The 27,594-nt window shown below is 40.3% G+C and overlaps 1 protein-coding gene across 3 annotated transcripts in view; it reads left to right on the plus strand.

The window, feature by feature from the left end:
- Positions 1 to 12,954: 12,954 nt before the first annotated feature.
- Positions 12,955 to 27,594, plus strand: part of PTPN2 (protein tyrosine phosphatase non-receptor type 2) — a 33,943-nt gene continuing 19,303 nt past the window's right edge. For 2 of the 3 annotated variants that reach the window (XM_052704078.1, XM_052704077.1), the window contains exons 1-5: positions 12,956 to 13,133; positions 15,738 to 15,828; positions 22,756 to 22,856; positions 23,602 to 23,700; positions 24,862 to 24,999. In XM_052704078.1, the coding sequence (XP_052560038.1) occupies positions 13,065 to 13,133; positions 15,738 to 15,828; positions 22,756 to 22,856; positions 23,602 to 23,700; positions 24,862 to 24,999 (498 nt within the window). In that variant the 5' untranslated portion in view covers positions 12,956 to 13,064. Of the gene's footprint in view, positions 13,134 to 15,737; positions 15,829 to 22,755; positions 22,857 to 23,601; positions 23,701 to 24,861; positions 25,000 to 27,594 lie in introns of all 3 variants that reach the window. The other variant, XM_052704079.1, reaches the window with a different exon arrangement.

Here is a 27,594-nt window from a genome sequence, read left to right on the forward strand (position 1 = left end):
AGCAGTGGTACAACAGCAATGGTCAGGAGGACAGAAGAACCCTTGGTTACTGAGGGCAAGCAGAACACTTTGTGCCATGTAGCAAGATAATACTTCAAGCATGCTTGAACTTGGAGAAACCTCAGAAAATCTGCAGTTTCCAGTTAGTGAACCATAAATTTGGGCTGAACTATTTACTAACCTCAGTGTACTTCCTATTGCAGCTAGAGCTGAGCAGTAAAGAAAAACATTCAATTCATGGTGATGTCTGAGGCAGAAAAGTCAGAGGTATTTCCACTTTATTATTTGCTAGATCACATACAGAGGAACGGCATGCTGAATCAGGACAATCTCGATACTTATTTTTGAATGCTTGCATTCATTATTATCTGTAGATTAAATTAAATTGAACCACAGCATAGGAGAAGAAAGAAAAAGTATCTCTAATAAGGTTAGTTTTTCACTTTTGACACTGTAGGCTGTCATTGTTCTCAAGTTGACTGAATAAACCTGCATAAGTTCATTAACTTCAGCTAGAAGTTCAGTATCTCTACCAATGTTAGTAGAGTTATACTTGAAGCCACCGCTAATTGACACCACCTTGCATTTAAAGAAAATGCAAATAGTGCTCTCCTTTTTTCACTTCTGGTTACTTTCCTCATGTGAAAAGAACTTTTGCCTACAGAGGGAAATTTTAAAAGATACCAAGGTCTGCCATGAAGAAAGTAACTCACGCACTATATGCATTAAGAATGCTTATGTAGAAATGTATACATACTTACATGGGAGAAGAAGACTGTCTTTCATGGCTACCTTTGTCACGTGCTTTGGTCCTATCTGCACTAGAAGCTGATCTGTTACAGAATCATTTGATCATAGAAACATTCAGGTTGTAAAAGACCATTAACATCATCTTGTCCAACTAATAATCCATCACACCATACCCACTGAGTCCCTCAGTGCCTCATCCACACACCTCCAGGGTCAGTAACATCATCATCTCCCTGGGCAGCCTATGCCAGCACCCAACCTACTCTTTCAGAGAATAAATTTTTCCTAACAAGCAAACTGTATCTCCGTGGCACAGTTTGATGCCATTACTTCTTGTCCTATCACCAGTTACCTGGGAGAAGAGGCTGACCCCTACGTCACCACTATATCTATTAAGACTTTTAAGATTTGCAGCTAAAGGCACTCTGGAATTTTTATTTGATATAATAATACAAGTATTATAGCAGTTAGATTCAGGGGAAAAACATCCAGCAAATCCAATCATTGAGTAGGTTGATTACCTTTGAGACTCTGAAAGGTAGTGATAAGAAAGAGCTTGCGAATGTTTGGCACACTGCTAGAAAGCGGTCTTGCATGTGTAAAATGTTATGTCCTACAAGTTAGAAATCTAAAGGTGGAGGTTTCAGGAGAAAGCACCCATAACTCAGCAGTATGTGAAAAATAGGAGATAGATCCCTCTCAAGGAAGAAAATATCAGAGTTAATGACTATAGAGTGTAAGTCAAATGAAGTGACTAACAGATCAAAGAAAGAAATTAGTAGCAAACTTGGATTACATGGGCAGATATGGGAAAAGGTAAAGTCCACAGTTCTTCACATGAATAAAGTGAGAGTAAAACTCTTATGTGTGTTTAGAGAACATGGAAGAGTGAAAAGAGTGCCCTTTGTAGGACATCCTGCTTTGTTGCTGCTACAATCACAGATTGATTTACAATCTGATTTTATTTGTTTTGACAGGAAATCAATTGGGTGTCCCAGTCTGAAATTAAAACTTTATGTTTACCTAAAAAAAGAATTCTTACATAGATACCAGAAAAAGATAAACAACAATTCCAAAAATCACATTTTACCACATAAAATGTGGTAATGAAGAAAACTTACTGGAAGACACAGTAACCAAAATAGTTCTTGATTAGCCTAAGAAATGCCATTTGAGCAATATAGTCACCCAGTTATAACTGAATATAGCTTCAGCAGCACAAAAACAAGTGAGCTAAGGGGAACCTGATGCAAGGTTATATAAACAAGGGGCTTAAACTATCTTTAGTCAAATGAATGTGCAAAGAAATGCAAAGGAAAATTGAAAGAACGTCCAGACATGCAATGTAACTGACAGCTAGGAAGGCAGTAATGGATTCATAACAGATGGATATGAGGGTTGATCTCAGACCGTATAAATACATCCAAGCTATCTTTAAACTAGTGATTTCAGGATGGGAAATAGAAATAGAGCTTGTAGGAGTAAAAATGTAAAATAGCTAGCCATGAGAGTTCTCACAGAGAAGACAGGAAAGTCTGAACTTAGCAGCTGTGACTTTCCCATCTGTTTTGGTGTGAATGGAAAGAAAAAGCAGAAGTAAGACAATGTACAAATCACTCACAAAGTTGACAGTCAAACCATTTTTTGGACTACATCTAATGCAATACTAAACATAATATTAAAGCTGTTGCTTACAGAAGGGGCATTTGTGCTTCTTTTTGAGTTAAGGAAGCCTTCGGTGCCTTGTGCGGATAATGTGAATCTTTCACTATGCTAAAAAAAGATTTCACAGCACTACAGTAATATTTAATTACTTGGACAGGGATGTCAAACAGGATTCGGTGAAGTCTGAAAGAGAAGGGCCTTATCCCACTAATTCTTCATCTCCTCAAATAATTTGTCTTTCCTAAGGCCTGTACCCCACCATTTGGCATGGCAAAAGCTGCCTCACAGCACTGAACTGTCCTGCCTTTCCCCCTCCTGATGGCGGACAGCCAGCATGTACAGGTCCCCCTCTCTCTGAGTACCCTTCTGCCTCAGGAGCTCGGAGTCTCTGCTGTCCCATGCATGAACCTGGCCTCATTTCCATTTGCAGTCTACTTACCTTTTATAGAGGGAGTATTTAGGGTCTGTATAAAAAGAGCGTAATGGTTGTGGAAGGTGGAGATGCATGAAAGAGAGAGTGGGAAAGAAAGAAAAGGGAAGTGGAGGACAGTTCACTGAGGCTGAGAAGACTCTGGGATTTTGGTTGACTGGGAGGAGGATTAAATGGCCCCCTCTATCCTTTACTGGATCCCAACCCTCCAGTCTTCACATTCAGGTTCTCCGTGCCCATACTTCATACCTTTCCAGCAGCAGCCTAGACATTATTAACATCACCTCTTCCAAGGCTCAGCTGCTCCCATAAAAGGAAGGCGGTAGAGATAAGAATGAGTCAGATAGGTCACACTTACTACTTCAGCTGGCATATACTCTGACACATAAAACATTATAAACATTATAACAACATAAAACATTTAAATATAGTACAGCATAAGAGATACAGGATAAGAGTACAGGATAAGAGAGTTTGGTGACAGGAGCTAGAAATCAGTTGTTCATATTGCATGAGCAGCTCAAAAAGTCTTTCTCTCCTTAGAAGAAAAGGCATTGGCAGTGGAAAGAAAGAGATAAGCCTGGCAAAAGCCCTTTAATGGGGCTTCTTTGCTGCCCCGTGCTTCTGCATCCATAGGCAACCAGCACCCGTACTGCCTGCACCTTCAACTGGCTGTTCTCTATTCAAGCAGAAGACAGATTCTAAAGTTCAAACGCAAACGTCAGCATTGGCTGTCAGTATAAATAAATGTTTTTAATAATCTTTTTTATTTCCTTTTGGAAAGAGAGTAATAAAGGCTTATAATTGGCTATGCTATCTGAACTTTGGTAAAAATCTGAACATCTAGTATAGCAGAAGTGGTACTAAACAGTCTGAAAGATTTCTGTCAACAAGACACCATCCTTGCAGTACAAGCTACAGAGATAACTCATAGCTCATTATTCTTGTTACGTGGTTGGTGCTTTTGCTGTTGCTAAGCATAATAACCACGCTTCATTAAAATTGTATTTAGGTATAATAAGCCAAAGAGCTTTTGAAATTAACATTTAAAGAAAAGACACTTATTCCTCAATCCCTACAAGATCACCCACCTAAATATAAAGATATAAACAGACATTAATAGATTTCTGCAGCAATGAGTTTAACAGACACAGTTCATCTTGAAAAGAGCCTCATACTTTTAACTTCCAACAAAAGAGTAATCCTTGGGGCCACTTTCATGTGTCTGAAAGTAGGTGCTTACAGAATCACGATCAGAAGACCAAATTCTATTGCACGTTCCCGCACCAGCAGAAATCCCAGCCATGGCAAGTGCCTGTGCTTACAGACAGCCTCAGACTTGGAGGAATATTACTGAAAGTGCAGTGAAAGACAAAGGGTTTCAAACTGCTAGAAAATGCTTTCATTTCTTCTTAGGTAGAAACGACTGCCTCTCACCAAGATTTCAAATTTCCACATGGTGTGAAGGTAGTACATAGGTAGCAGTTTTAGAATCACCTATTTATAAATGTCTTATATTTTATATAGCTTTCAGGTCTTTCTGAGATGACTCCATTTGCAGTTAGATGGTGTTAATTTAACTAAGGGACAATGTGGGGACAGAATCCTGATGATATATAGCAGCAGATATTACATGGACAGCACTGGAGTTGTGTGCTGGTGAGATCACCATTAGGAGAAGCTGAACAGATCTGTCCAGAAACATTTTGCAACCCCGTAGAGAGAACACAAAGGGCTCGCTAGAGGTCTGCTAAACATTCCTCCCCTCTCTGACACATCAGAAAGCAAAGCAGCAGCACAGAAGATAAAAAATGAAAGTTTTAATTCAAAGTCAGGAATTAGTTATACAGACCTATCTAAGCCTGTAGGTGAGACATTTGTGCACAATTTATTCCATTATTTAAAATGTAGTCATCTGGCCTTCACTGAAAAGCAGAAAGAATTTATTCTGACAATAATAGTTCATTGTTTCCAAAGTATTTGAAACATCTGGACTAAAAACATGTACTGAAAACACAAACAGGATTCCAGAGGAACCATACTTCAACTTCTTCTTATATGACTGCAAGAGCTAAGTTTCCATTCACTGGAAATGTTGAGTGTTTTGTTTCCTGCATTTGATGCTTCAAATCCCATCACCTCCCCAGTCAAATTCTCACCAACAAATACGATGCTTTGCAGTCAGCTGTAAGAGTGTGTTTCCTTCAAAAAAGAACTGCACAGTGATGCTATATTCATCCATGACCATTTTATTCACCATGTCTCAATGTACAGTAGCTGTACATTAGACCAGAACCACAACAAGGAGAAATTTCCAACAGGAATGACTATAAGGAAGATTACCCAAGGGACCAATCACTAGACGCTGCAAAGAATTTACATAATTTTAAATTAATGTTACATAAACTGTGTGTGATCATAGTTCATATTTACATATTTTCAACTGAATTGTTTCTAAACTTCACTACTGCAAAACAAGAATGAGGTCTGCACATTTTAAAGTCTATTTTTCTCTAGGCCTGTACTAATTAACATGGTTAGTTGGCCTTACAGGGATGTTTGCGCTGCGACAGACATTTAAATTGAAAGCTGCAGACACATGTCAAAACACAGTCCAAACCTAAGACAGCATTCACCATGTGAACACATTGAAAAGAGCACTCCAGTATTTTGAGACACATTTGTTCACATCGTGCCTTAGGAATAATGGCACTTTTTACATTCCTGCACAGCTCCATTGTGGAGGCTCAACAACAACTGCTGAACAGTGAATATTTTTTCAGTGAAGGACACATAAGTGATGCTAATTACCAGTAATTGCTTCCTGCCCAAGGTAACCCACATGCCACATTGTGGAGAAAACAATGTATGCCTAGCATACATAACTGACAAAACGATTCAACTATTTCACACACAAAAAAATCTGCTTCACAGGATGCTGAAATATAATTCTTCAAGAATTGTGCATCCTTGGTGAGTGGCTGATAAACTGTCCTGAAGTTCTAAGCATAACTTTCAGGCCTAATGAATGCCCTTGAGACATCTCAAATTAGAATTCACAGCACATTGCAGTGCTCTGTGGGAGGATGGCAGGCAGAGATATTTATATAAACAAATATTGTGCACAGAGTATAAACACATACAAATCACTGAACAGAAGTGTTTTGGGCACACAGTTTATCTACCTACTGTCTCTTGAATAACAAAGATTAATAAACACGATGTATTATTTCCATTTTCCCCCAACAGTGCTATATTCTAATGTCAAAAGATGTAAACTTCAAAGAGTTAACCATGCAGAGGCATGTTGCTTTATTTCAGTGGAACCTCCTTTCCTATGACACTGTATTTATCCCACTTTCTGTGACAGAAATGTGTAGAATCTACATTAATGTTGCACACTAGCGATGCATATTTGACAGCAGATTTAGCTGCAATGGCTAATGCAGGCACCTCCCTCACCTATCTCCATCATCCTACTTTCTAAGGTTGACAAAACTCTAGAAATTAAATGAGAATTACCCTTAACGCTTTGTACAAGACCAAGAAATGAGAGCATCACATAATCTTATCATTTGCTTGTTGTCCACTTTTCCTGTTCAGTGCTTAAGCAGGGGCTGGAAAAGAAATGAACATCCACCTTGGGCAAAGAAAATGTCAAGTGAATAGAGTTTCCAAAATGAGCTAAGTTTAAACATAAATATAAATATAAATACCTACACAATCTTCATAATACTCTTTGTTTCTTTACTTTTTTATAGCATTATTCTAGAACTACAAACCTGTGATTTTTAGTAAATGCATTATTTCATTCTTAAATCTTGAGAGGAATCTGATTCTGGGTGATCCAACACTGTTAAGACATTTCTCCTATAAAAGGGTGACCAAAAATGTTGCATTAGGGCACATCAACAAGCATTTTTCTTTTTGACCAATTACTTTCTCTACGTTGAGACTATCTCAGTAAAGAATGTTGACTGGTCTGTTAGAGAAATAGTAGCACAAGCCTATGAAAAAGAATGCCTTTTGATGACTGGAGCTGTATCTTCACATGCAACAAGAGAGCGGGAAGAAAATCTAAAATTTAAAAGGGATGAAGAATTTCATACCTGTTCTGACACTGAGAAGATGTGGCACAGGTGTGACAGTGGGCAATTGATTCCAGTAAGTGAAAGAGTCGCGATGTGAACTGCTGGAACTGTGCCACCAGATAAAGTAAGAAATTAAAAACTTTGACAACATTCCAATTGAAAAACAAATCGATTTGTCAGTTACAGCAGTTTACATGCCATAAAGACATGAGTTACAGGTTTTAAGTGTCTGGACTAAAGAGAACACAGCATACATTCATAGACTGCAACATATTTGTTATTCAAAACAGATTCCTTTTAAGATTGTCTACTTAGTCACATCATTTCATAAGCCATTGTTACAAGACACAAACACTGTATTAAAATAAAGAGGAAAGATATATTTTACGTGCACTACTAATTTGCTTTTGTTAGGAAGTCGAACTGCCTGACAAATCAACAACTCCATCACAGGTCTTTGCCACTCTGCAGACAAATCTATTTTCCCTCTTACTTTCTGATTTAATTTTAAGGTGAAAAGAGAGATGTGATGATTATTACAATCCTGCCTTGCAAGGTAAAACTAGCTCTGCTGATTCATATCTAGTATCCCACAGCCAATACAAGATTCAGTGTCTTTACACACTGACCAATATGAACATCTTACTCTGTATCACATACCAAGTGACACTTCAGCAGGCAGAACTATCTGCACATACAGGGAACTGTGCCATTGAAACAGTGATTCAGGGAACCTGGCTCCTCCAGGGCTGCTGATTATCTCAATAGGACAAGCTTATACGGGAAGCTGTATGAAATCAAATCTATTAAAGCCTACTTAAGAACGAAGACAGCACAAATTTTGCACAGACCTATCTCTGCTAGCACAGGAAGGGCAGAATTAATTATTGTAATCTATGTTGAAGGCTCATTATCACATGGTGGATTTAAGCTTCTATGAAATCAGTAACGATAAGACTCTAAAACAATTATTACAGGTAGCAGTAAGAGAAAACCTTTTCCTGTTATTGGCACTTCAGATTGTCTAATGCAGTAACATTAAAAAAATCAAAATGGATTATATCAATTTTAAATCATGTTGCCAGAAAGACTTTTATGACTGCATTTCAAACTACAGGAAAAAAAAAAAAAAAAAGAGGGAAACACAATTTGGAAACTTTTACACCCACAAAATTAGGCATAATTGGTATGTTCAGATGCTGGGAAACCCAAAGGCAAACTGGAACACAAAATTGAGAACACAAATTCATAACAGAAACATTTACCAGTATTCCTCAGTACAAACTTCTGCCAAAACATCATTTCTTAGAAGAACTTATTCTATCAAATAGCAGTGGTATGAGTTGTGCACCTCAATCTTTTCAGCTGTAATTCAGAGAATGTCCTTAATTTTGTAATGTGGAACATAAGCTTGAATGGAGATGAAAATACATGTATTTTATAATCCTGCAATATGCCACTATGGTTCAGAATCTGTGCTATAGACAAGTTAGAAGATCATGACAATGTCATTACAAAATTAGGAAAGAATATGAATTCAAGACTTGCTGGGCAACATAATGCTGTTCCCAAAACTGCAGTTTAAGCACCTCTTTAATTTTTATGAAGTAATGAAAAGTGATGTTTTGGAATAATAACTGTAAAGTTAGAAGTGGTAAAAACATGTAGCAGCCCTATGCAATCTGTGGAGGAAATAATTTTGAAGCCAGATAAACTGGTGGCCTTCCAGCAATTTCAAGTCTCTGTAAACTTGCAGCATGAAACCTTTATGTCAGCTGTAGGCTGTTTCTATAGATAGACTATGCACTTTCCTTTCAAAAATCCCATGTTTTAAATTTAAATTAAAGTTTCAGGAGGCTCAACTAACACAAACAGAGATCAGGTAAAATTTTTCAGAAGGTAATTTCATGATCTTTTAAGGTAGAATGACATCAAGCTACTCTGGACACTCACTGCATTAGACTTTCTTACCTGCCAACCATGATTTTAATAATTATCGCTGTAGTTAGGGCTGAAAAGGGGGACAGAAGATCAGCTAACAAATATAAACTAGCCCCAGCAAGTAAGATCCCTTCTTCAAGCAAGATAAACAATAACTTGGAGTCATCATTCTCTTGGCAGCTGACCATTCTCCTCTTCCTGTAGCCATACCCTGCACCCCATGCACTGACTCATAGACATTAGGTTTTGTGGCTGACTGCACATCCCAGCTTAGGTTGCTGGAAGGGTTGCTTCACAAAGCCACAGCAGTCTGAAGTCTCTGCCCATCAGACATCCTGGCTGGCTCCCTTTTCCGCTAACCAGTGTCCATTCACTCGTGACAGCACTTCTGCCAGCTCCAATTTCCTTTTCACATTCCACAATCATTTGAGCTCCACTATAGGAATCCAGTGCCATGCAGACTGGCACAAATCTCTGCTAGGAATCTGCACTAGGAAACATGCCTCTTAAATAGACCTTAATCTTTCCTTTCTTCCTTGGCCATGAATTTCTTCTACACAGAACTCCAAACCATAGTGTTAGGGCAATAATTTATTCTACACATAAATGTGTCATCCTTGTCTTCACAGCATAATTACGGCTTCCATTAATTCCATCCCCGTTACTGCACAACCATCTTTTAGTAGACATTGGTAACCAAAACACCACTGCTGAGGATCTGTGGCTGATCCCTTAAGACGCCCTTAGCTGATGCAAACCTGCTAGGGTCCATGTGATTCTGCTGCTACTGCTGCTGCAAGGATTTGTATTTTGCTATGCAAGTTTAAAGTATTGTTTTCTTTTGCTGTATGCCAAAACACTACTTAGAATAGGTGGAGGAAATCAATAGCGCAGCTGAAAAACTGGCAACCATTTTCAGTAAAAGGAGTTTTAATGCTCATTTGAACAAGGAATACAGTACTCCAAAGTCTGAAATAGTAAATTTCAACTGTACATGCAAAGAATCAATGAAACTCATTTCATTCCGATCACAGGACCGTTTTATTCATCTTTTTATTCCCTAGCAGATGCCAAAAGAATGCCCAGCCCTTCCAGATTCTATCCTCTTCTTGAGGGAAGAAAGCATTCTTTTCTTTTCCAGGCCATGGACTATAACATTTAAATCAGGAATTATATGTACTCCTGCTCTCACATCGTGGTGAGCTTAAGTACATTATAGCTTTATTTCTTAGCAGCTAACATTGGTATGGAGTGCATCTGTGAATAAAGTCACCTCAGGGAAGAATTTGTTCTTCATCTACTAATATCCAAAATGGTTCTCAGAAAAGCAGCACAGAACAGATCATTTCCGATAAGTGATACTTGGGTAATTTCCAGTGAATGACCCAAAAAAACCAATGTGAAGGAACAAGCACTTAGTCCATTCTGGAGTGGTACTAAACTTAATTGTTGGTCCAAGGTCACTAGATAAACAACATTCAGAGTTAACTTCAGTGGTCCTTTTCATGCAGATGATGGAGAGCAAGAAAACAAATTTTGACATTAGAACTGCTGTGGATATGAACTACCTTAGGTGTCTGTCCGCCAGCACAGTAAGGGGCTTCTCCAATTATCAGACATTTTAATGAGGAAACATTACAATAACGACTTGCTCAGACAGAAAACACTAATATACCACATTCCAGCAACTCTATTATCCAGCTTTGCCTATGTCTCACACTATTTCAAGTGTTTAAGAGTTTATATTGCAATTCATCTCCTAGTAGGGAGCTGGAGTATATTATTGGCAACCGAGTAAATCAAGTTTACTAATGAGCGTGCATGGTTTCTTTTGTATATATGGTTTTCCTCCACAGACCAATATAACTGTAGTCCTGGGCCTACATTGGGCTCACTTCCCAAAAAACAATGAACTGGCACAACATTTTCAGAGTAACTGCAGTAAAAAATAACAAGCAAAGAGCAAACAAAAGCAATTTCTCCAGAAAACCATGTTTTGCCAATTACTGTTGTTCTAAGCCAGATTTAAACAGCAATTAATAAATATTTATTTTTACATAAGCTGCCTCCAGGCACCAATTTGTCTACAGATTCTAAACATAACTGCTGCCACAATCCCCCCCCTCCTAGTAATACAATTCCGTTGCTTTCCCAATGGAAATGTGGGGATGTAGTTCCTCCAGACAAATACAAGCTTCTGATGTGCACTACAGCTGCTAGTTAAAAAGCAAAATACATATTATGTACATTTACTTAACAAAACTACATTTCTCCTGCATTCTTCTCAAGATATACCAATGTCTCAGTGGCCTACTCAGCTGATACACGCACAGTGCTCCTGATGGTAGGCTTGTCTTTGGAGACAGGCAGGACATCTCACACTCCGCAGGGAGTGGCCTCCAAGCCTTCCTGGCCTTTGCACCAGAACAAGGAGGAAGCACCACCTCACTGGGCAATGTCACTCTTTGTTCTCTGCATTGACAGGGCGGCACCTGAGCTTTCTTCAGCTGTGGCCACGCAGGGTGGCTTCATGGCAGCATGGATGCATCGAGTACTGACTCGAGTTCTGTGTGCACGTTTGTGTGCAGCGGTACTCACAGGACATGAAATATTAGAGTGTCCAAAGGAGGGCTTCAAAGATGGAGAAGGGTCTAGAGGGGGAAAGTGTATGAGGAGCAGCTGAGTTCCCTGGGTGTGCTCAGCACAGAGCAGAGGAGCTGAGGGGAGGCCTGATGGCGGCTGCAGCTCCTGACAGGGAGCAGAGGGCAGCGCTGAGCTCTGCTGTGTGTGACAGCGACAGGGCCTGAGGGAACGGCATGGAGCTGTGTGAGGGGAGGGCAGCTGGGGGTGAGGGACAGGGGCTGCAGCACAGGGCGGTGGGCATGGAACGGGCTGCACAGGGCATGGCTCTGAGCGCCAAAATTCAAGAAGCATCTAGACCATGTTCTCACATACGTGGTCTGATTTTTGGGTGGTGCTGTGTGGAGCTGGGAGTTGGACTTGATGATCCTTATCCCTTCCACTTTGAGATATTCTGTGATGTCTGGGCGGAGTCAGCTCCAGTGAGTGGAGAAAAGAGATATTTTGCTTTAAGAACAAGTACTGCAAACACAGAGCAGTTTCATATCAAAAGTTCATATCCAGAGAGCAAGTGTACTGAAGATGTAGATCAGTGAGGGCATTGTGTGTTTTTGCTTCTTTATTAAAACGTGCTACTTGGCGGCTGCTTTCTACCTACCAACTTATTTCTCTACACCCAGCCTCTGGAAGATCACACTTTTATGTGGTGACAAACACCTTTTGTTTGCTGCAACATGAATTCAAAGAAACTTCTTTCTTTAAAATAATCATTACATTCAGGATGGGCAGGTTCATCTTTGTATTCCTTAATCAGAAACATAATGAGTTGCTTACTGCACAAATGATCCCACAGGCTGACCAGAGAGCCTCCCAGCGTCGCCCTCAAGACGCAGGAGAGGTTTCCTAAATACGTTTCAAAGTCAGAATCATAGTTACAGAATTGTCTGAGTCAAAAGGGACCTTTAAAGGTCACCTGGTCCAACAAGCAATAGGGACACCTACAACTCCTCACTGGGATGGCGAAGCCAGGAGACTACTTCGCAGTAGTAGCTGCGTTCCGTGCGCAGTAGCCCGCGTGCCCGCCTCCCCGCACGCCGCTGAAGGCAGCACAGCCCCAACCCGCCCACGCCCCGGCCGCACTGATTCCGGGAGTCTCTTCAGGCCGCGCTGTAAGCCGGCGGCGGAGCGGGGCGGGGCTAACATAGAAGGGGAGCGCGGCTAACACGTAAGGGCCGTGGCTATCAACGACGCCGGGGTAACCGCCAGGGGGCGGCGGAGTTGAGGGGCCGCTGAGGCCCCGCTTCGATCTTCGCTCACAGCCGACTTCCACGGTGACGTCATAAAAAATCGCCGCCGCCAGCCCGCCTCTTCTCGCGGCGCTGCCAGGCCTCGCGGCCACCTGCGGGCGGCGCCCCATCTCCCAGGTGCTCACTCCTCCTTCCGCTCCCCGTGGGCGTGGCCTAGGCCGCCCTCGCCGGGGGGCGGGGCTACGCATGCGCCCGGCCGTCGCGGGAGCCGCCGCGAGCGTATGTGCGCGCGCGGCGGCGGCAGGGCGGGCAGCGCGCGGGAGCTGGGCTGGCGGCGGTTCTGCTGCTCTGGCCGCCGCCATGTCCGCCGTCATCGAGCGGGAGTTCCAAGAGATCGACGCCACGAACGAGTGGCAGGCGCGCTATCTGGTGAGCGGAGAAGGGGTTCGATCGCCCGACGGGGAGAGGGCCGCGGTCCGCCGGCGCCCGTCGCCGTTATGCGGAGGCTCGGCGGAGCGGAAGTTGTAGGGGCGCGAGTCGCTCTCCGGCACGCGCAGCGAAACTGCGGGCGGGCGGCGCGCATGCTCCCGGGCCTCGCTTGGCTTTTCCTTTTCCCTTCCCTTGCGGGGAGGGGTGCGAATGGGGCAGCACGCAAGCGTCGCCGTGGGGCCGTAGCCGCTGCGCCTGCGCGCCGGCCGGCAGCGTGCGTGCGAGCAGCGCCTGCGCATGTGCGGCGGCTGAGGAGCGGGGCTTGGGCTGAGGCGGGCGGGCTGCCCCGGCCCAGCTGTGTGTTACAGCCGGTCTCCCCCGGGCTGAGGCGGTCCGGGTCTCTCGCTGTGGGCAGCGCCTGTAAGGTGCTTATAGACAGTACTCCAGCTAGGGCGCGTGCTACGTTGCTCTTCCAAATGAGGAGAAGTAGTGCGAAGCGAAGTTCAGTTTCCTGAACTCAAGCAGGATTTTTCTCCCCAGTTAAATTATCACAGAATCACGGAGTGGTTTGAATTGAAAGGAAGCTCGAAACCCACCCACCCCACCCTGTGCTGTGGGCAGGGCTGCCCCCCAGCAGCTCAGCTGCCCAGGGCCCATCCAACCTGGCCTTGAGCGCCTCCAGGGATGGGGCACCACAGCTTCTCAGGGCAGCTGTGCCAGCACCTCACTGCTCTCTGAGCCGAGAGCTTCCTCATAACATGTAACCTAACTCTCATCTTTTATTTTAAAGCCATTCCTCTGTGTCCTGTTACTATCAGGCCATATAGTAAGTTGGTCCCCTGCTGTTTATGATATCCCTTTAAATAGTGGAAGGCCTCAGTGAGGTCTCCCTGGAGCCTTCTCCAGGCTGAACAAGCACAACTCCCTCAGCCTTTCTCCATAGGAGAGGTATTCCAGCCCTCTGAGCGTCTTCATGGCCGTCCTCTGGACCCATTCCAGTATACTGACTTCTTATTTAGGAAGGTATTTAGCTATGACTGCGTTGTATAGGACACACGCTTGCTGTGAGAGGCATATGTTTCCTGAAGAAAAAACCCAGCTGAATATTAGGGTTTTCTTAATTCCTCTTGCCGAAACCTTTGTCCTTCAGTTCCAAGAATCTTCCTAGGCTTGTGGTAGAAGCTTGGAATATTTATGAAATTATAAGTCTATTTCTGAGCGCAGAAAATGCCTGTGCTTTTTAAAACAAAATACTTCCCGTTATAGGATGATGATGATGATAATAAAAAAGAACCTACATTTGAGGGAATTTGGCTGTGAATGCTTGTCGTTTAATTGTTGAGCATGGAGGTACTCCAAAAGCCTGTAAGGCATTTAAGCTAGAAGAGAATACAAGTTCCATTGTTCTGTACCAAAATCAAAATCTGGTTGTGTAACAGATTGAGTGATTTATGTGGAGGTACGTAGAGCACTGATGGTTGGACACTTGCTGCTCCATATTGTAGCTGTTGTTTTTCTCAGGTTATCATTGCACGTAAGTCACAACATAAGGCAGACATTAAAAAAATGAAGCTTCTTTACATCTGTTAGATTTCCAAAGTCCTGTTTCATTGTGTTCCTGGTATGAGAGTATCTCGACTGATTAATAAGCTTGCAAAGATGATTGTTTAAGCTGGAGGACAGAGAACTCCTATAGGAATTTAATCTGAAAAAAACCCCCACCAAAATATTTTTAATTTCATATCACTGCGTGTCAGCTGAGTACAGGGATATAAAGACACCAGTCAGTCCGTAAGAGGCTGTTTGTCAGTAGCACACTGTCTGTGTTTCTGTGTTTTCACACTTACAAATCTGCTTCTTAGTTTGAAGGTGAAGTTGTGGAAAAAGACATTCTCATTAGAGTCAAGAAGCTTTAGAAACAAACAGAAACACCTTCCCCATTTACAATACGTAAGCAGTATTACTTCTTTAAAATGATGTGTAAATGAGTGTGTTTAAATATCTTCCAAATGCAGATTATCAAAGGGTTTGTGTTAATGCCTGAGTAGAAGCTGGCTGTGATTTCTGTATTGATACAAGCTCACATTTGAGAGTAGAGATGTTCTCTCTTACAGGCTCATGTTTAATGATGGCTGTTCAAGATGAACTGTTGAAAGACCTGTAATAATTTTGTGGCTACTAATGATGTTATGGCTGCAGCTAACTAGTTCAGTTTTCTTTGTGGTGCTTACATTGCCAGCTGTACTCTTAGTTCAGACTTGTACTTTTTCTGGGAAATAGCTTGCAAATCTCAGTTCAACAGTAAGCATGAGAATTACCTTCCCTTCCCCCCCCTTTTGTTTCTGCTGTGTCAGTTACTTACCAAATTGTGCATACGTTGACCAAGTGTAAAAAGATCTAAATGACAGCAGTATGGCTAAGAATGGCATGTGTTTTCTGGGTGAAAGTAGCATTAGCTGTAGTAAAAGTTGGTTTAAAAGTCAATAATGGTATTAATAACTGCAGTTAAATAACTGAGCTTGAAAGCCTTGTGATAGGTTGTATAGAATATCAGCCTTAATGTGCTTGGTGGCTAGAAATAAACTGTATTTTTGTCTTTTAAAGGAAATTCGGCATAAATCCAGTGACTACCCTCATAGAGTTGCAAAATACCCAGAAAACAGAAATCGAAACAGATACAGAGATGTTAGTCCATGTAAGTATCTTTTCAGTATTTACAGCAGTACATTTTCCAGTTTATTTGCTGCCGAAGCATGTGAAATATCTTTTTCAACAGTGTTTTCTTCAGAAACTTTAATCCAGTATCCTTATGAAAATACACATGAGCAAAAAATGAGTGATAGATAATTATAGCTAGAGAAAGCTACTTATATCACCTTCAGAAGGACTAGGGGAAAAAATGAAAACAGATTTAACCTCTTTCAACTTCAGTATTTTATAGAAAACTTCAATGTTTGCGTGTCTTTTTGTACTATGTTTCCCAGAGCAGCAAAATCTCTCATAATCCCATTGTTCTTGGATCTAGAATTTTTGAAGAGTAGTTGATTCATTAGGGCTTTTTGTTTGAGTGCTTGACGTGAGTACCTATTGTATATTTTGGAGAAGTGCTGAAGTCCTTGTTTCCAGTTGAAAGCTGTGGTAACAGCATGTGTATAGCACTTCTCAAAACTATGCACAGAGTCTCGGAGTGAGTCATGCTGTTCAGATAGCAGTGCTCATGCTGATTGTTAGGCAGTTGCCAGAAGGCTTACTTGTATGGTGTATTCCTGTCAAATGGGTCCACTCTGGCTTAATGCTGAGTCTAAATACTGTGCCATCGTGAAATGAGAGTTCAGCACAGACCCTCCTTGCTGTGTCTGTATGGCATTTCCCATCACCATCCTATCTGAGAAATGTGCAGCTCTGAAGACGATACCTCAGGTTAGTTGAGGCTTACTGGCTCCTGTGTGTCCAGCAGAATGTGCTCAGGACCTGAGTGCCCTGGTAGACCTTAGTTAACCTGTGTTGGTCAGTGTGAGACCTCATGTCTCAGGCTAACTGTCCTGTTAGAGCACGGCGTTGGCTTCTTACCTGTGATAAAGCAGGTCGCATTTCATTCACTTTCTGTTTCATACCTAAATTGAGACAGATTTTGAGAAGGCAGGAAATTGGTTTTGAACCCCTGAGACCCAAAGTCTATTCCTGTGTCTGTCATCTGCAGCTTTTGTAATAGAAGTTGTGCTCACTTTTTTTTGTCCTTTCTCACATCTCGCATTCAGTTAATTTGTAACAACTGCAGAGAGAAGAGCGGCATAGTTTTAAAGTATGTTTTTTTTTCTGCATTTTTAAAATAAGGAAAACTTCTGTTATTTCAGTAGCATCTGGAATACCTGCAATAATATCTTAGATGGTTGGCTTGTAGTCATCTCCTGTAAGGATGTGAGTTGGTGGTTGGGTGTTTTTTGTTTGTTTTGTTTTGTTTTCCAAAATTTTCCTTAGTCATGATATATGTTTCACAATAGTGGACACTTCTGCCCTGAAATGCTCCATTATCCAGAAGGAAGTGATACAACTGTAGTAAACAATGGGTCCAATATAACAGCAGATAGACAGTTGAATAAGTCTAGTTCTGAAGTAGTACTGGGTTCAGGAGGACTATAGTGACATGCTAGTTGACATGAAGTTTAACAGTGAGCCTTAGGAAGCATGTCTCAGTTTTTAGCGTGCCTGAAAGAAAGGAGGTTTGAACTGAACTGCCAAGATATGCCCACAGAACTGGGTGCCAGTAGCGAGGCTCTATGAGAACAGAGCAAAACAGTCTTTTATCTGATTACTGTTGCATTTTATGTGTATGTTTTCAAATACGAGTCATAACTGTTCCTTTGACAGTGGTGGGAAGTAGGAGGAGACCTGGAAGAGAATAGATGATAAATGACATTCTAATGTTTTAGTATCAAAAACTTCAAAGCAGTTGGGGCAGAAACTGGACTTCTGGTACCTGGTGGTCTTCGGAAATAGCAGTTATTCCTATGCTAATTAAATATATTACAAAACATGTGATGTAATTTAATAAAAATATTGTATTTCTCCGTAGCCAAGAGAAAATGATTTGTCTGTCTATACAGCAAACAAGCCAGTCTAAAATGTCAGGTGGCGTGTCTGTAAGAGGAAATGCAGGGATTGTTCTGCATTGCGGAAAAGATGCTTTGGGTTGGTTTGCCCCACTTCAACTATAGTACACAGAGCATGCACATTAAAACTGGTTGTATATCATGTACATTTCTAGGTAAAAGATGGTTGCAGTTGGCTGTATGAGGCTGATTGTCTGCCCATTACAATTGAGTGAATCTTACATTGTCTCCTGTTTCAGAAGTATTTTCATTAGTGTCATTTTCCTTGCTAAGGAGCTACAGTGTGTATTAAAAAAATAAATAAATAAAAATTAGTTGGAGAAATGCCCTCAAGAGTAATTGCCTAGCCAAAAAAACAGTAGTCATGCAGTCTGGTATGGGTCTAGAATGGGGAGAGGAATATCTCAGCAGTGTGGCAGTATTGAAACAGGAAGTTAATCTGAAATAGGTTTGGTTTGACAGTCAGTCATTTCCTGACAGATGAAACTGTTTCTCAGAAAACATTATTCAGAGGAAAATAAACTACGGGGCTATTATTCTTTATTGATACCTTTATTGAAACTCTAAGACTTAATACTTTGCTTCTAAATCTTATCTTTAGCTCATATCAAAGTAGTCCAGTGTTTTAGGTTGACTGTAAAGACCTTTAGAGATCTTCCTACTTCATTCCCAGGTTTAGAGGCAGAAAGGGAATCCCCCCTCAGGTAAAATTTTCAGGATTTCTTCAGGATTTCTTTTTCTCCTTCTTGTGAGAGATGGCACAAGTTAGTTTTCTCTTTAGCTCTTATTTATGACATGGCGTGTAGCGTATTTTCTTAGGTCATCTGAACATTTTCACCAAATAGATCATGTTGCTGTTGGAGAATCTTAAAAGGTAGTGATTTCTCTTTGTTTTCTTCAGGAGGCAGCTAGTAGACTTTGTGTTGGATCTTTCAACTGTAGGCTTATAGTCGTCGTAGAACATATGCCAGGGAGAGAGGAATGTGAAGAGTACTGTTCTTTATGAGGAACCGAGTTGGAGCTGATGTGGATGGTTTTGCACTTAGCACTGATTATTTATTATGGCAGAATGTTCCCTTTTTGTCCTTTGTTTCAAGTTCATGCCTGGAGGTTCTGTCCAAAATAAGTCTACTGCACTTCTTGCTGTCCATCTTAGAAGCTGAAATTAATGTGGTGGGGTTTTTTTTGTATGATTATCTAATGATTCTATAGGACATGTTGTTACCAGAAGCATGTTATAAATAAACAGTGTGTGTTGCTTTTGGAGATATTTCTTTCTTAAGGTTTGGGGAAGAGGGGAGTCGTTCTGGCACGTACTGACCTAGAGTTTAGAACAGGAGAGTTCATTAGGAAGGGACTGTCAAAGATCATAGTCTGAGCGCTTCAGAGCTAGCCAGCATTTAAACCATGTTGTTGCTGGTGCAGATTTGTGTGAGCGCTGCATGCAAGCTCTTGTTTGTGGCTGGTGAAAATACACAGCTAATGGTGGTGACTGTTGATAAACAGTGTTTTATAGCTCCATCAGATAGTGTTACAGAGCTCTTTGTATCTGCTGTAGTTTCCATGGAAATACATACAGCATTATTTTCAGAGCGACCTGCCTGTTTCAGTATGAATACATTCCAGTTACAAGCTAAGCCTTTGCTGACGTATCATGGTGGCATGTGCTGCATGCAACCATTGGCAAGGTGAGGAAAGCTGCTTTGCCTTTCCTTTGCCTTAGGCTCCCTCTGAAACCATTTGTCTGAAAGTTGTGAGCGTACATCCGGTGATGGAGGGCTGTGATTTGGGTAATGCAGCAGCTCAGGTAGACCAGATTTAGATTAGTGAAATGAAGGGGATTTACTGGCAGGGGGTGAAGCGTCACACATGGTCACTGGGACGGCTTAGCGCTGCATGTTTTATTTGTGACTTTCTTTAATCCACTAAGTAGCATGTCGCCCTTCCCTGTTATAGCACCATATTTGGCAAGCAGACTTCTCTTGGATGGAAGATGTTTTTTAGGTTATGCAGCGGTTTCATGTTTAGAAGTGCAATTGATTTTTCTGAATAAAACCTTTCGTTAGTCAACTGTAAGGTCTATGTCATGTGAACTGCCAAACGTTCCTATCTCTTTTTAACTGGATACTTCACTTTCCTTTTTTGCAGGGGTGGGCAATGTGCAGTGTAAAATCTCGGCCTTGTGTGAGATGCAGGGAGCGTTGTAGGTAATAGTGGAGGGAAAGGGTTTTGCCAGAAGTGGGTAATAAGAGCTTATCTCAGACAAGGTGGCTGTAGGAGCAGTGTTCTTAGTGCGGGAGCCAGAATGAGAAGTGTTCTTAAGGTTGCCACTTCCTTTTCAGCTGTGTAATTTGTCAAAATAGGGAAATTAACACTTCAGAAAATGAGTGCTGTATTTTAGCTGTTGTGAGCTTGGCAGTGTTTAAGATAGATCTTTTAGATTAGATTTAAGATATGTTTATCGTTCGTATAAATCTGAAGTCCTGTGTAACTGGAAATGATTTACATATGAGAAAAATGTTACAGCTAACTTGCTGTTGAAGGTTGGCTCGCTTCATTTAATTCAGCCAAGCAAGCCAGAACTTGAATGAGGTTTCTAGGTCATTGTGTCCTTTAGGAACCCATTCCCCTGAAAGGGAAATCAATATTTGCTCGTGGCTTTCTTTGTCCCCTGGGTATGCCACTGTATTTGGAGGTTTGCCTCTGTTTTGGTCGGGCAGGAGGAGGGAGAATTAACTGTTAGGAGTTATTTCCAAACTTTCTTTGTAATGTTAACAGGGCAGAACATAGAAGAGGCTTAAAAATAAAGCTGAAAATGTGTGCAAGTGCTACAGTACCAAGTCTGGTTAGGGCCCAGGCAGTTATCTCCTGCTGGCAGCAGAGCAGCAGCTGCTGCTGGGTGATTAAACTGTTAACAGTGCCTGCTTACGTCACCTTTCCGAGAACACTAGTACCGGTATGTGTGATTTACTATAACAAGATCTTAAGTTTTTCCTGTTGGCAGATGACATGTAATATTTACAAAGGTCTTGGTTTCTCTCCAGTAGAAACATTTCAGATAAAGTGATATATGAAAGGAAAAAGTAACACTTGAATTTCCAGATAAAATAATGCAAGGGCGCATTTTTACCTTAAAACACATCTTAAGTCTTCTGTCTTGACTGTTGTTTTTTTTTTCCTTCATACGGGCATACGAATTGTTATAAGACTCCTGAGAGTCAAGATGGTGCTGTCTCACATCTGGAATGCTAATGAAAACAGACGACCTGGTAGCTTTCTCATTCTTTTATATTAAAAATAGCTTTACAGCATACTTCTGTGTTGTACACAAAAAAGCTAGAAGCTAGACAACCTCAAACCTTTGTCCTCTGGGGGAGAAAATGAAGAATTTCACTGTTCACTTTCTTATGTGAATCTGGTAAGGTGATCATATATTTAAGAGGCTGAGAAATATGTGATGTAAGAACAGTCATTACAGTCTCGTAAAGGATCCCTGTACATCCTGGTAGCTTCTGGCAGCTGCCAGTAGCAGAGAGCTGAGGAAGAGCATAAAAGCAGATCAAGGCAAAGTAAATACATTTTTCCTAGGTTTCCAAAACTGTGGAAAGTATTTGTAAAATAATACAAGCAGCCCACAGAACAAGGAGCCAGTTCATCAACTTTGTTCTGATTCTCATATAAGCTGTTTGCCCAGTCAGGGTCACGTTCATGGATTTCTTCTTAGATAAGCCTTGTGCTGTATAGGCTGGCAGTGACATAGGGACAGCATAGCTCTCCCGAGGGTGATAATCAGTGGTTGCTTGCACGAAGGTCATGGGTTTTGTTAATTTTGTAAGATAGATGTCAAAAGGAACTTAAGCTTTTGGTGACGGTATGGGAAAGGGAACAGAGGACTGATGTGCTTTGGCAGCAGCTGCGACAGCTCCAAGTTTTGTGGTCAGTGTCAGTGAGAAACTGGCATCGCACCCTGACTCACTGCTGGCTCTGTCTGTTGCTTTACAGAATGGCTTCCTGAAATGCACTCAAGTAGCTTTGTTATTGTTCCTTAGTTCTTACAAACAATCTATCGGTGATAGAGCTTCAGGGGGTTCACAGTCAGAGCTCAGTTTGTGATATGCAGTTGTGTATGGATTTCAGACAAAAGTTGCTGTTTATTTAACGGAGTCTGATAAATGGCTGACGAAGGATTATTTGCTGTGGATGAGTCTGATTACTTAAGTGCCTGGTAGAAGGCAGTTAGGAAGTACTGGAAAGTCCTACACACATACAGTCACAGTGACTTTTCATTATGCAGCATTGTCATATGACAGTCTGATAATCTTTGTCAAGTTAATGTTAGTATTTTAAAAGCAATCCTTTGACTGCTTCCATCTGCAATGAGTAGCAAATCTTCTGCCCTGCTTGCAAAATCGTGGGAAAGGTAGAAAGCATGTAATAAAATTAGGCTTGTTTAATTGGAAGATTTGTTTAATAGGGACATCATTTATGTGCTACTTCCTTAGTGCTTCTAATTTGCATTGTGTTAAATTACAAGGAAAATTAAGTTCAGCAAAGCTTGATTTGAATGATTCTAAGTAGGTAATTTTTTAGCCATGTCAGTTTATGATTCTGCCTTGGCCTGTGGAGTTGTAGTTCACTGAAGACCTTGGAATTCCAAACTTAAGGCAAACCATGCAGTGGAACGTAGCCTATTGTGGGTTGTCAATGCTGTTATATTAAGGAAATAAAATTGTTGAAGGATGGGCATGAGCAGCTTTTGTTGGTGTGGGGAATTGGATGTTTTTTAGAGGAGAAGTGGTATTCCAGTTACTAACCTGTGATGGAATGCTGAGGGCAAAATGAGTCAGCCATTGTTATCAATGTTGCATGAGGAGCTGCTTTCATGTAGCTGGCCATTTGCTTAGATGGAAAATAAATTCTTTAATGGTTGCTTCGTAGGCCTAACCTCTTCTGCTGCAGAGTATTGGTGAAAGTAAAGGCGTTGTTCATTCTTAAGTTTCCTTTAATTTTAGATGATCACAGTCGAGTAAAACTGCAGAACACAGAGAATGATTATATCAATGCCAGCCTAGTGGTCATAGAAGAAGCTCAGAGATGCTATATCTTAACACAGGTAAGTCATCAATCAGTCACCAATCAGCAGGTACTACAGGGAATGCAGGTGTGGGGGAAGTGGATTTGTACAATGGTAATTTACGTTTGGATGATTCCTCATCACTCTGTATTACGTATCTCATGCTAACAGCCTGTTTGATCCAGTTGTGAACACACATTTTAATAAAAAGATAAAGGGGAATGTTTAAGTGTATATAATAGACTGTCTCTAAAGCTTTGTAGATATTTCCTGCTCTTCAGGTAATAATGGTTTTATACTATTAAATATAAACTTTCAGAAGTGTGTGTTATACTTCATAGCTCTGACAGTATCTCCTGTTCTCTATGCTTATATGTATGTAAGTAAGCATAGCAAGTGTAAAACAGAAGATGAGGTTAAATAAAATTATGGGTATACATAATTTTTATACTTTTTATAAGTGTGAAAGTATAAAACAATACCACTTAATTCTTCTTGTTTCTTTTCAGTATGCCTGCAGTAACTTTTCTTCTAACTGCACAGTAGTGTTGATGCTGTAACTAAAGCATCCATTCCCTGAGTTTTTATTGCTTTGATTAAAGTTTAAGTGCTTGAGTGATTTGTGCAGTGTGGTTGCTTTCTTTCCTGTCTTCTCTATCATTTTGTTAATAGCTTGGTTAAACTTTTTGGACAAAGGCTTTGTTTGGTTTCACACAGTAGCACATTAGTCATGTTCAGACATTGCTTATGCATTTTCCTATTCATTTTTCTTTTTGCCACACAGGGTCCACTACCTAATACGTGTTGTCATTTTTGGCTAATGGTATGGCAACAAAAAACCAAAGCAGTTGTTATGCTGAACAGAATTGTTGAAAAAGACTCGGTGAGTAACATCAGACATTTTGCTTAAGCTGTAAAGTGAACCATGTAGTTCTAATATTGCTGAACATACAGATTGATATGTTTAAAGAATCAACACTTTTTCATTGCTGCACAGTGTAATATGTATATACTGTACCATTAAACAAAGTGATGGAGCTAAGGTAAAACTGATTTCACTAAAACCAACATCTAGTGTACATCCAGAAAGGTGAAAGTAGCATGATGAAAAAGGAGTGCATAGAGACAGAACTAAGATGAAGTAGAAGCAATATAGGTTAAAAAAAATAAAAATAAAAATTTTAGGAATTAAAAAAACAAAAACAAAAACACCCAAGTGGGAAGATGCATTTGAATTAAAGCTGTAGATTGTTTCAGAGCAGTGTGTTTTTGTGCAGTGTTAGGAACTGTTCATAACAGGCCAGGCTGCCTCCACCAGCTGTCAAAGTGGTCTGATTATTTTGGATTACTTACAATTGGTGGTACACAAAAAGTATATCAATCTTCTGTTATTGTGTAGGTTTTTTCTACTAATGTGCCTGAAATCACTGTGGATTTGAATGATAAATGCATGTCATTTTGTGGAAAATTTTTTTTTCTTTCCCTACGGTGTATTTGTTAGTGAAATTTTTTTGCTTAGTCCATGGATGAAGTCATTTCTTTACCTACAGTGAGTTTGAGTGCAAAGCAAGAGGAGTAAAGGATGAGGAAGTTCTGCATTGCTAATTTGTTCTTGTTTCACTAAATCTTCCAATTTTCAGCGAGGCTTAGGGAAATAGGCACAATGTGTTGCATCACTTCTGTAAATGTGCAGATGTCCATGTCAGAAATGCAGGGAAGAAGTGTTGAAATAGATGAGTAAAGATCTCTGTAAGAGAACTAGGTGGAAAGCTGGGGAAAGGGTGAAGGGTGAAGGTCTCAAGACGCACTGGAACTGTCATGAAGGAGAGAGTGAACAGCTGCAGCTGGAATGCCTAGCACCAGTTGAAACTGTTGCAGTCACTTGAGTGTAAACTTAACAGGATCTGAGAATTCCTCAAACTAGGAGCAGGTAATGTGTACCTTACTATACTGTATTTAAAGGTCTCAGAATTTGGTAGCACAAAGCCCAGGGTGCTAGGGTATTTAACTAGATTTTTTTTTCTTTTTTTCTTTTTCCACATAGGTGAAATGTGCACAGTACTGGCCAACGAGAGGAGAAGAATTTATGATGTTTAGTGAAACAGGTTTTCGTGTGAGGCTAGTATCGGAAGAAGTCAAATCCTATTACACTGTTCACCTACTGCAATTAGAAAATATCAACGTAAGCTTTTGGAGTCTGTATATCTCATATTCCTGACCTTAAGTATATAATGCAAAGCACTTAGCACACTGTCACTGCAGGTTTAATAGAGCTTTTACACTGAAAATTATAATGTGTTTGCTTTTAATAATGTTGAAGATGAAGTGTGGCATATAGCAAGTGAGTAAATCTCAATCTAAATGTTAAGAGGGAAGTCCTGCAGCACTACTTTTAGTATTTTTGTTTTCCATTTGGCAGTATCTTAGCGTGCTGAATTCTTACTGGTGGTAGAGGTGATCCTAAGAGGAGCTGTAAGAAATACCATAAAAGGAAGAACCTAGGATGTTTCTGATTTCTTTTGAATATCAGAAATGATACCCAGTTATTACTATATATTTTTTTAACTATAGTTTTCCACATATTTCAGTGCAGCTAAGTAAGTTTGGGGTGGGAGGGAGGGACAATTGCCACCTGTGGATAGGTAACTTTATCTCCTCTTGCTTACCTCCCCTTTTGCTCCACAGGACCAACCATCCTTTTCTCTTAAAAATTAAGCACTTTGACAATTTAACCAAGTTAAGCTCAAAAAAAATTGTTCCTGGCCTGAGCTTGGGTTGGAATTTGCTGCTTCTGTTTCAGAACTGAAGACAGGATTGAAGAGCTTGTCTGTTTGTTCCAGCTATGTCTTGTAAGATATTCTCTCTCCCTATAAACCTTGCCTTATATTAATTGAAAGTGATCGTATGGCAAGTTTTATTCAAAGTTGTCTTGTCAGTGGATTTGAGAAAGGAAAGCTTGAAGAGGATTTTTCTTTTGCATGTTGTTTTATACAACTAAGTCTCGATATGTTTGATCAAAATTATTTGAATTTATAGTAACTCTTAATGATACTTTGAAACAAGTACTATTTGTTTGTTAATTTGAAACCTCCCTCACGAGATCAGCATGATAAAACTTGGCATGTTGTTCCTTGATTTATTCAATGAAAGGAGAGCTTTATGAAATTCTGACCTACTGATTTGGAGAATTTCTGTTAGTCTTTGGTTTGCTAACAGCAAAGGCTAAGAAAAAGAGCAGTACTGCTTGCAAGATAATATTTGGGAAAGAACCACTCTTCTTTTTCAAAGCTGAGGCAAGTTTTCCTAACTATCAAAAAGGCCCTTTTTTTTTTTTTTTTTTTTTTTTCTTCTAATAATGATTTGACTGCCATTGGCCTGTAATCTTGGATTTCCTGTTTTTTTAAAGAATACAGTTTTCATGATACATCTGTGTTTGGACATAATGTTAGCTGGCAAATGCCGAGATCGCATGAGGAACAGCACAGTAGTGTAAGCACTGTAGTAGACTTCATGGCTTAAAGCTACTGAGAGCTGAAATGGCTGGATTTACTGGGCTGTTAATGCATGCCCCATCAGTGTTATATAGACATTCTTGTAAGTAACTTTACTCACACAAATACTTAGCAAATGTACTGTACTGAATTTTTATTTTATGCCCTAATACTTCTATAAGGTTTGAAGAATGCTAACTCCAAATAATATTTTGTATATGAAACAGCCAGAAGAAACAGAACATAATCAGTTACTTGGGGGGGGACAAAAACCAAAAACAGCAACATAGTTCCCAGAATAATAACACTGAGAATTGCAAGTGCAGCCTTCTGTAAGAATTTTGAAGTGTGCCATTAAGATTAGTGGGAATTGAGTATTCACGTTGAATTGAAATGTGAGCTTTAGTGTGCTCATGCACTATAACTCTGGAGGGGGCTTTTGTGGGGGCAGAATAGGAAACCATTTAGCCACTTGATGCCTGGAATATAGGATGAGTCAGAGATGCAATTTTATTCTGAGTTCCAAGAATACTTAAGAAATTTTAGCATTTCCATGAAAACACAGAGAACTTAAATCGGCTTTACAGTACAGCTATTCCGAACTCAAGTAAATCATTTATGTTACTTTAACAAATCTCACTAATACACAAGCAAAATGAATATGTGTGAAAAGAAGCATTTAATGTTCTAACCAGTAGGACCAAACCTGAGTATTTCTTTCTGATTTATTTGTCATTTAAGAGCAGTTAGAAATACAGCTGATAAGGATTTGAGGGGTAGTGTGTGTTTTTAGGGTTAGATGGTGATATTTGACAGTTTGATTGGTTTAGATCTGTTTCCAGCAAGTGTTTGTTTTTGCTGTTGTGGCTGAAGTTGCCCAAAAACTTTGTAGAGGAGATGATGTTCATTGGTGTCTTTTTTTCAGCTCCCCTTAAGGTAAGACTGAATGTGAAGGCTTTTATAAACCCTAGCATACAATGGAAAATAAGAGTAGAGGAAACTACTGTGCTTACATTATAAATTAGTAATAATTTACTTGAAAAGCTATTGCATGTCTATGACTTGAAGTAACACCAAGTGTAATGGAGAAGTTGATAAGTGTTTTAGAGCCTTTTGTTAAATCCATGCTTCATTGGATGGAGTGACTGTTTGGTGGCTATCATCATATTCTGGGTGAGTTGTTAGGTATTCACAGGTGATTTCTGTAAGATTCCACTGTGTACAGAATGTGTAATTGATTAATCCTTTTGGCTTTCCTCGTGATGAGTACTTAAAGGAAAACTGTA

Source organism: Tympanuchus pallidicinctus, unplaced genomic scaffold (genome assembly GCF_026119805.1).
Source record: "Tympanuchus pallidicinctus isolate F22 unplaced genomic scaffold, pur_lepc_1.0 scaffold5, whole genome shotgun sequence".
In the NCBI taxonomy this organism is placed as follows: domain Eukaryota; kingdom Metazoa; phylum Chordata; class Aves; order Galliformes; family Phasianidae; genus Tympanuchus; species Tympanuchus pallidicinctus.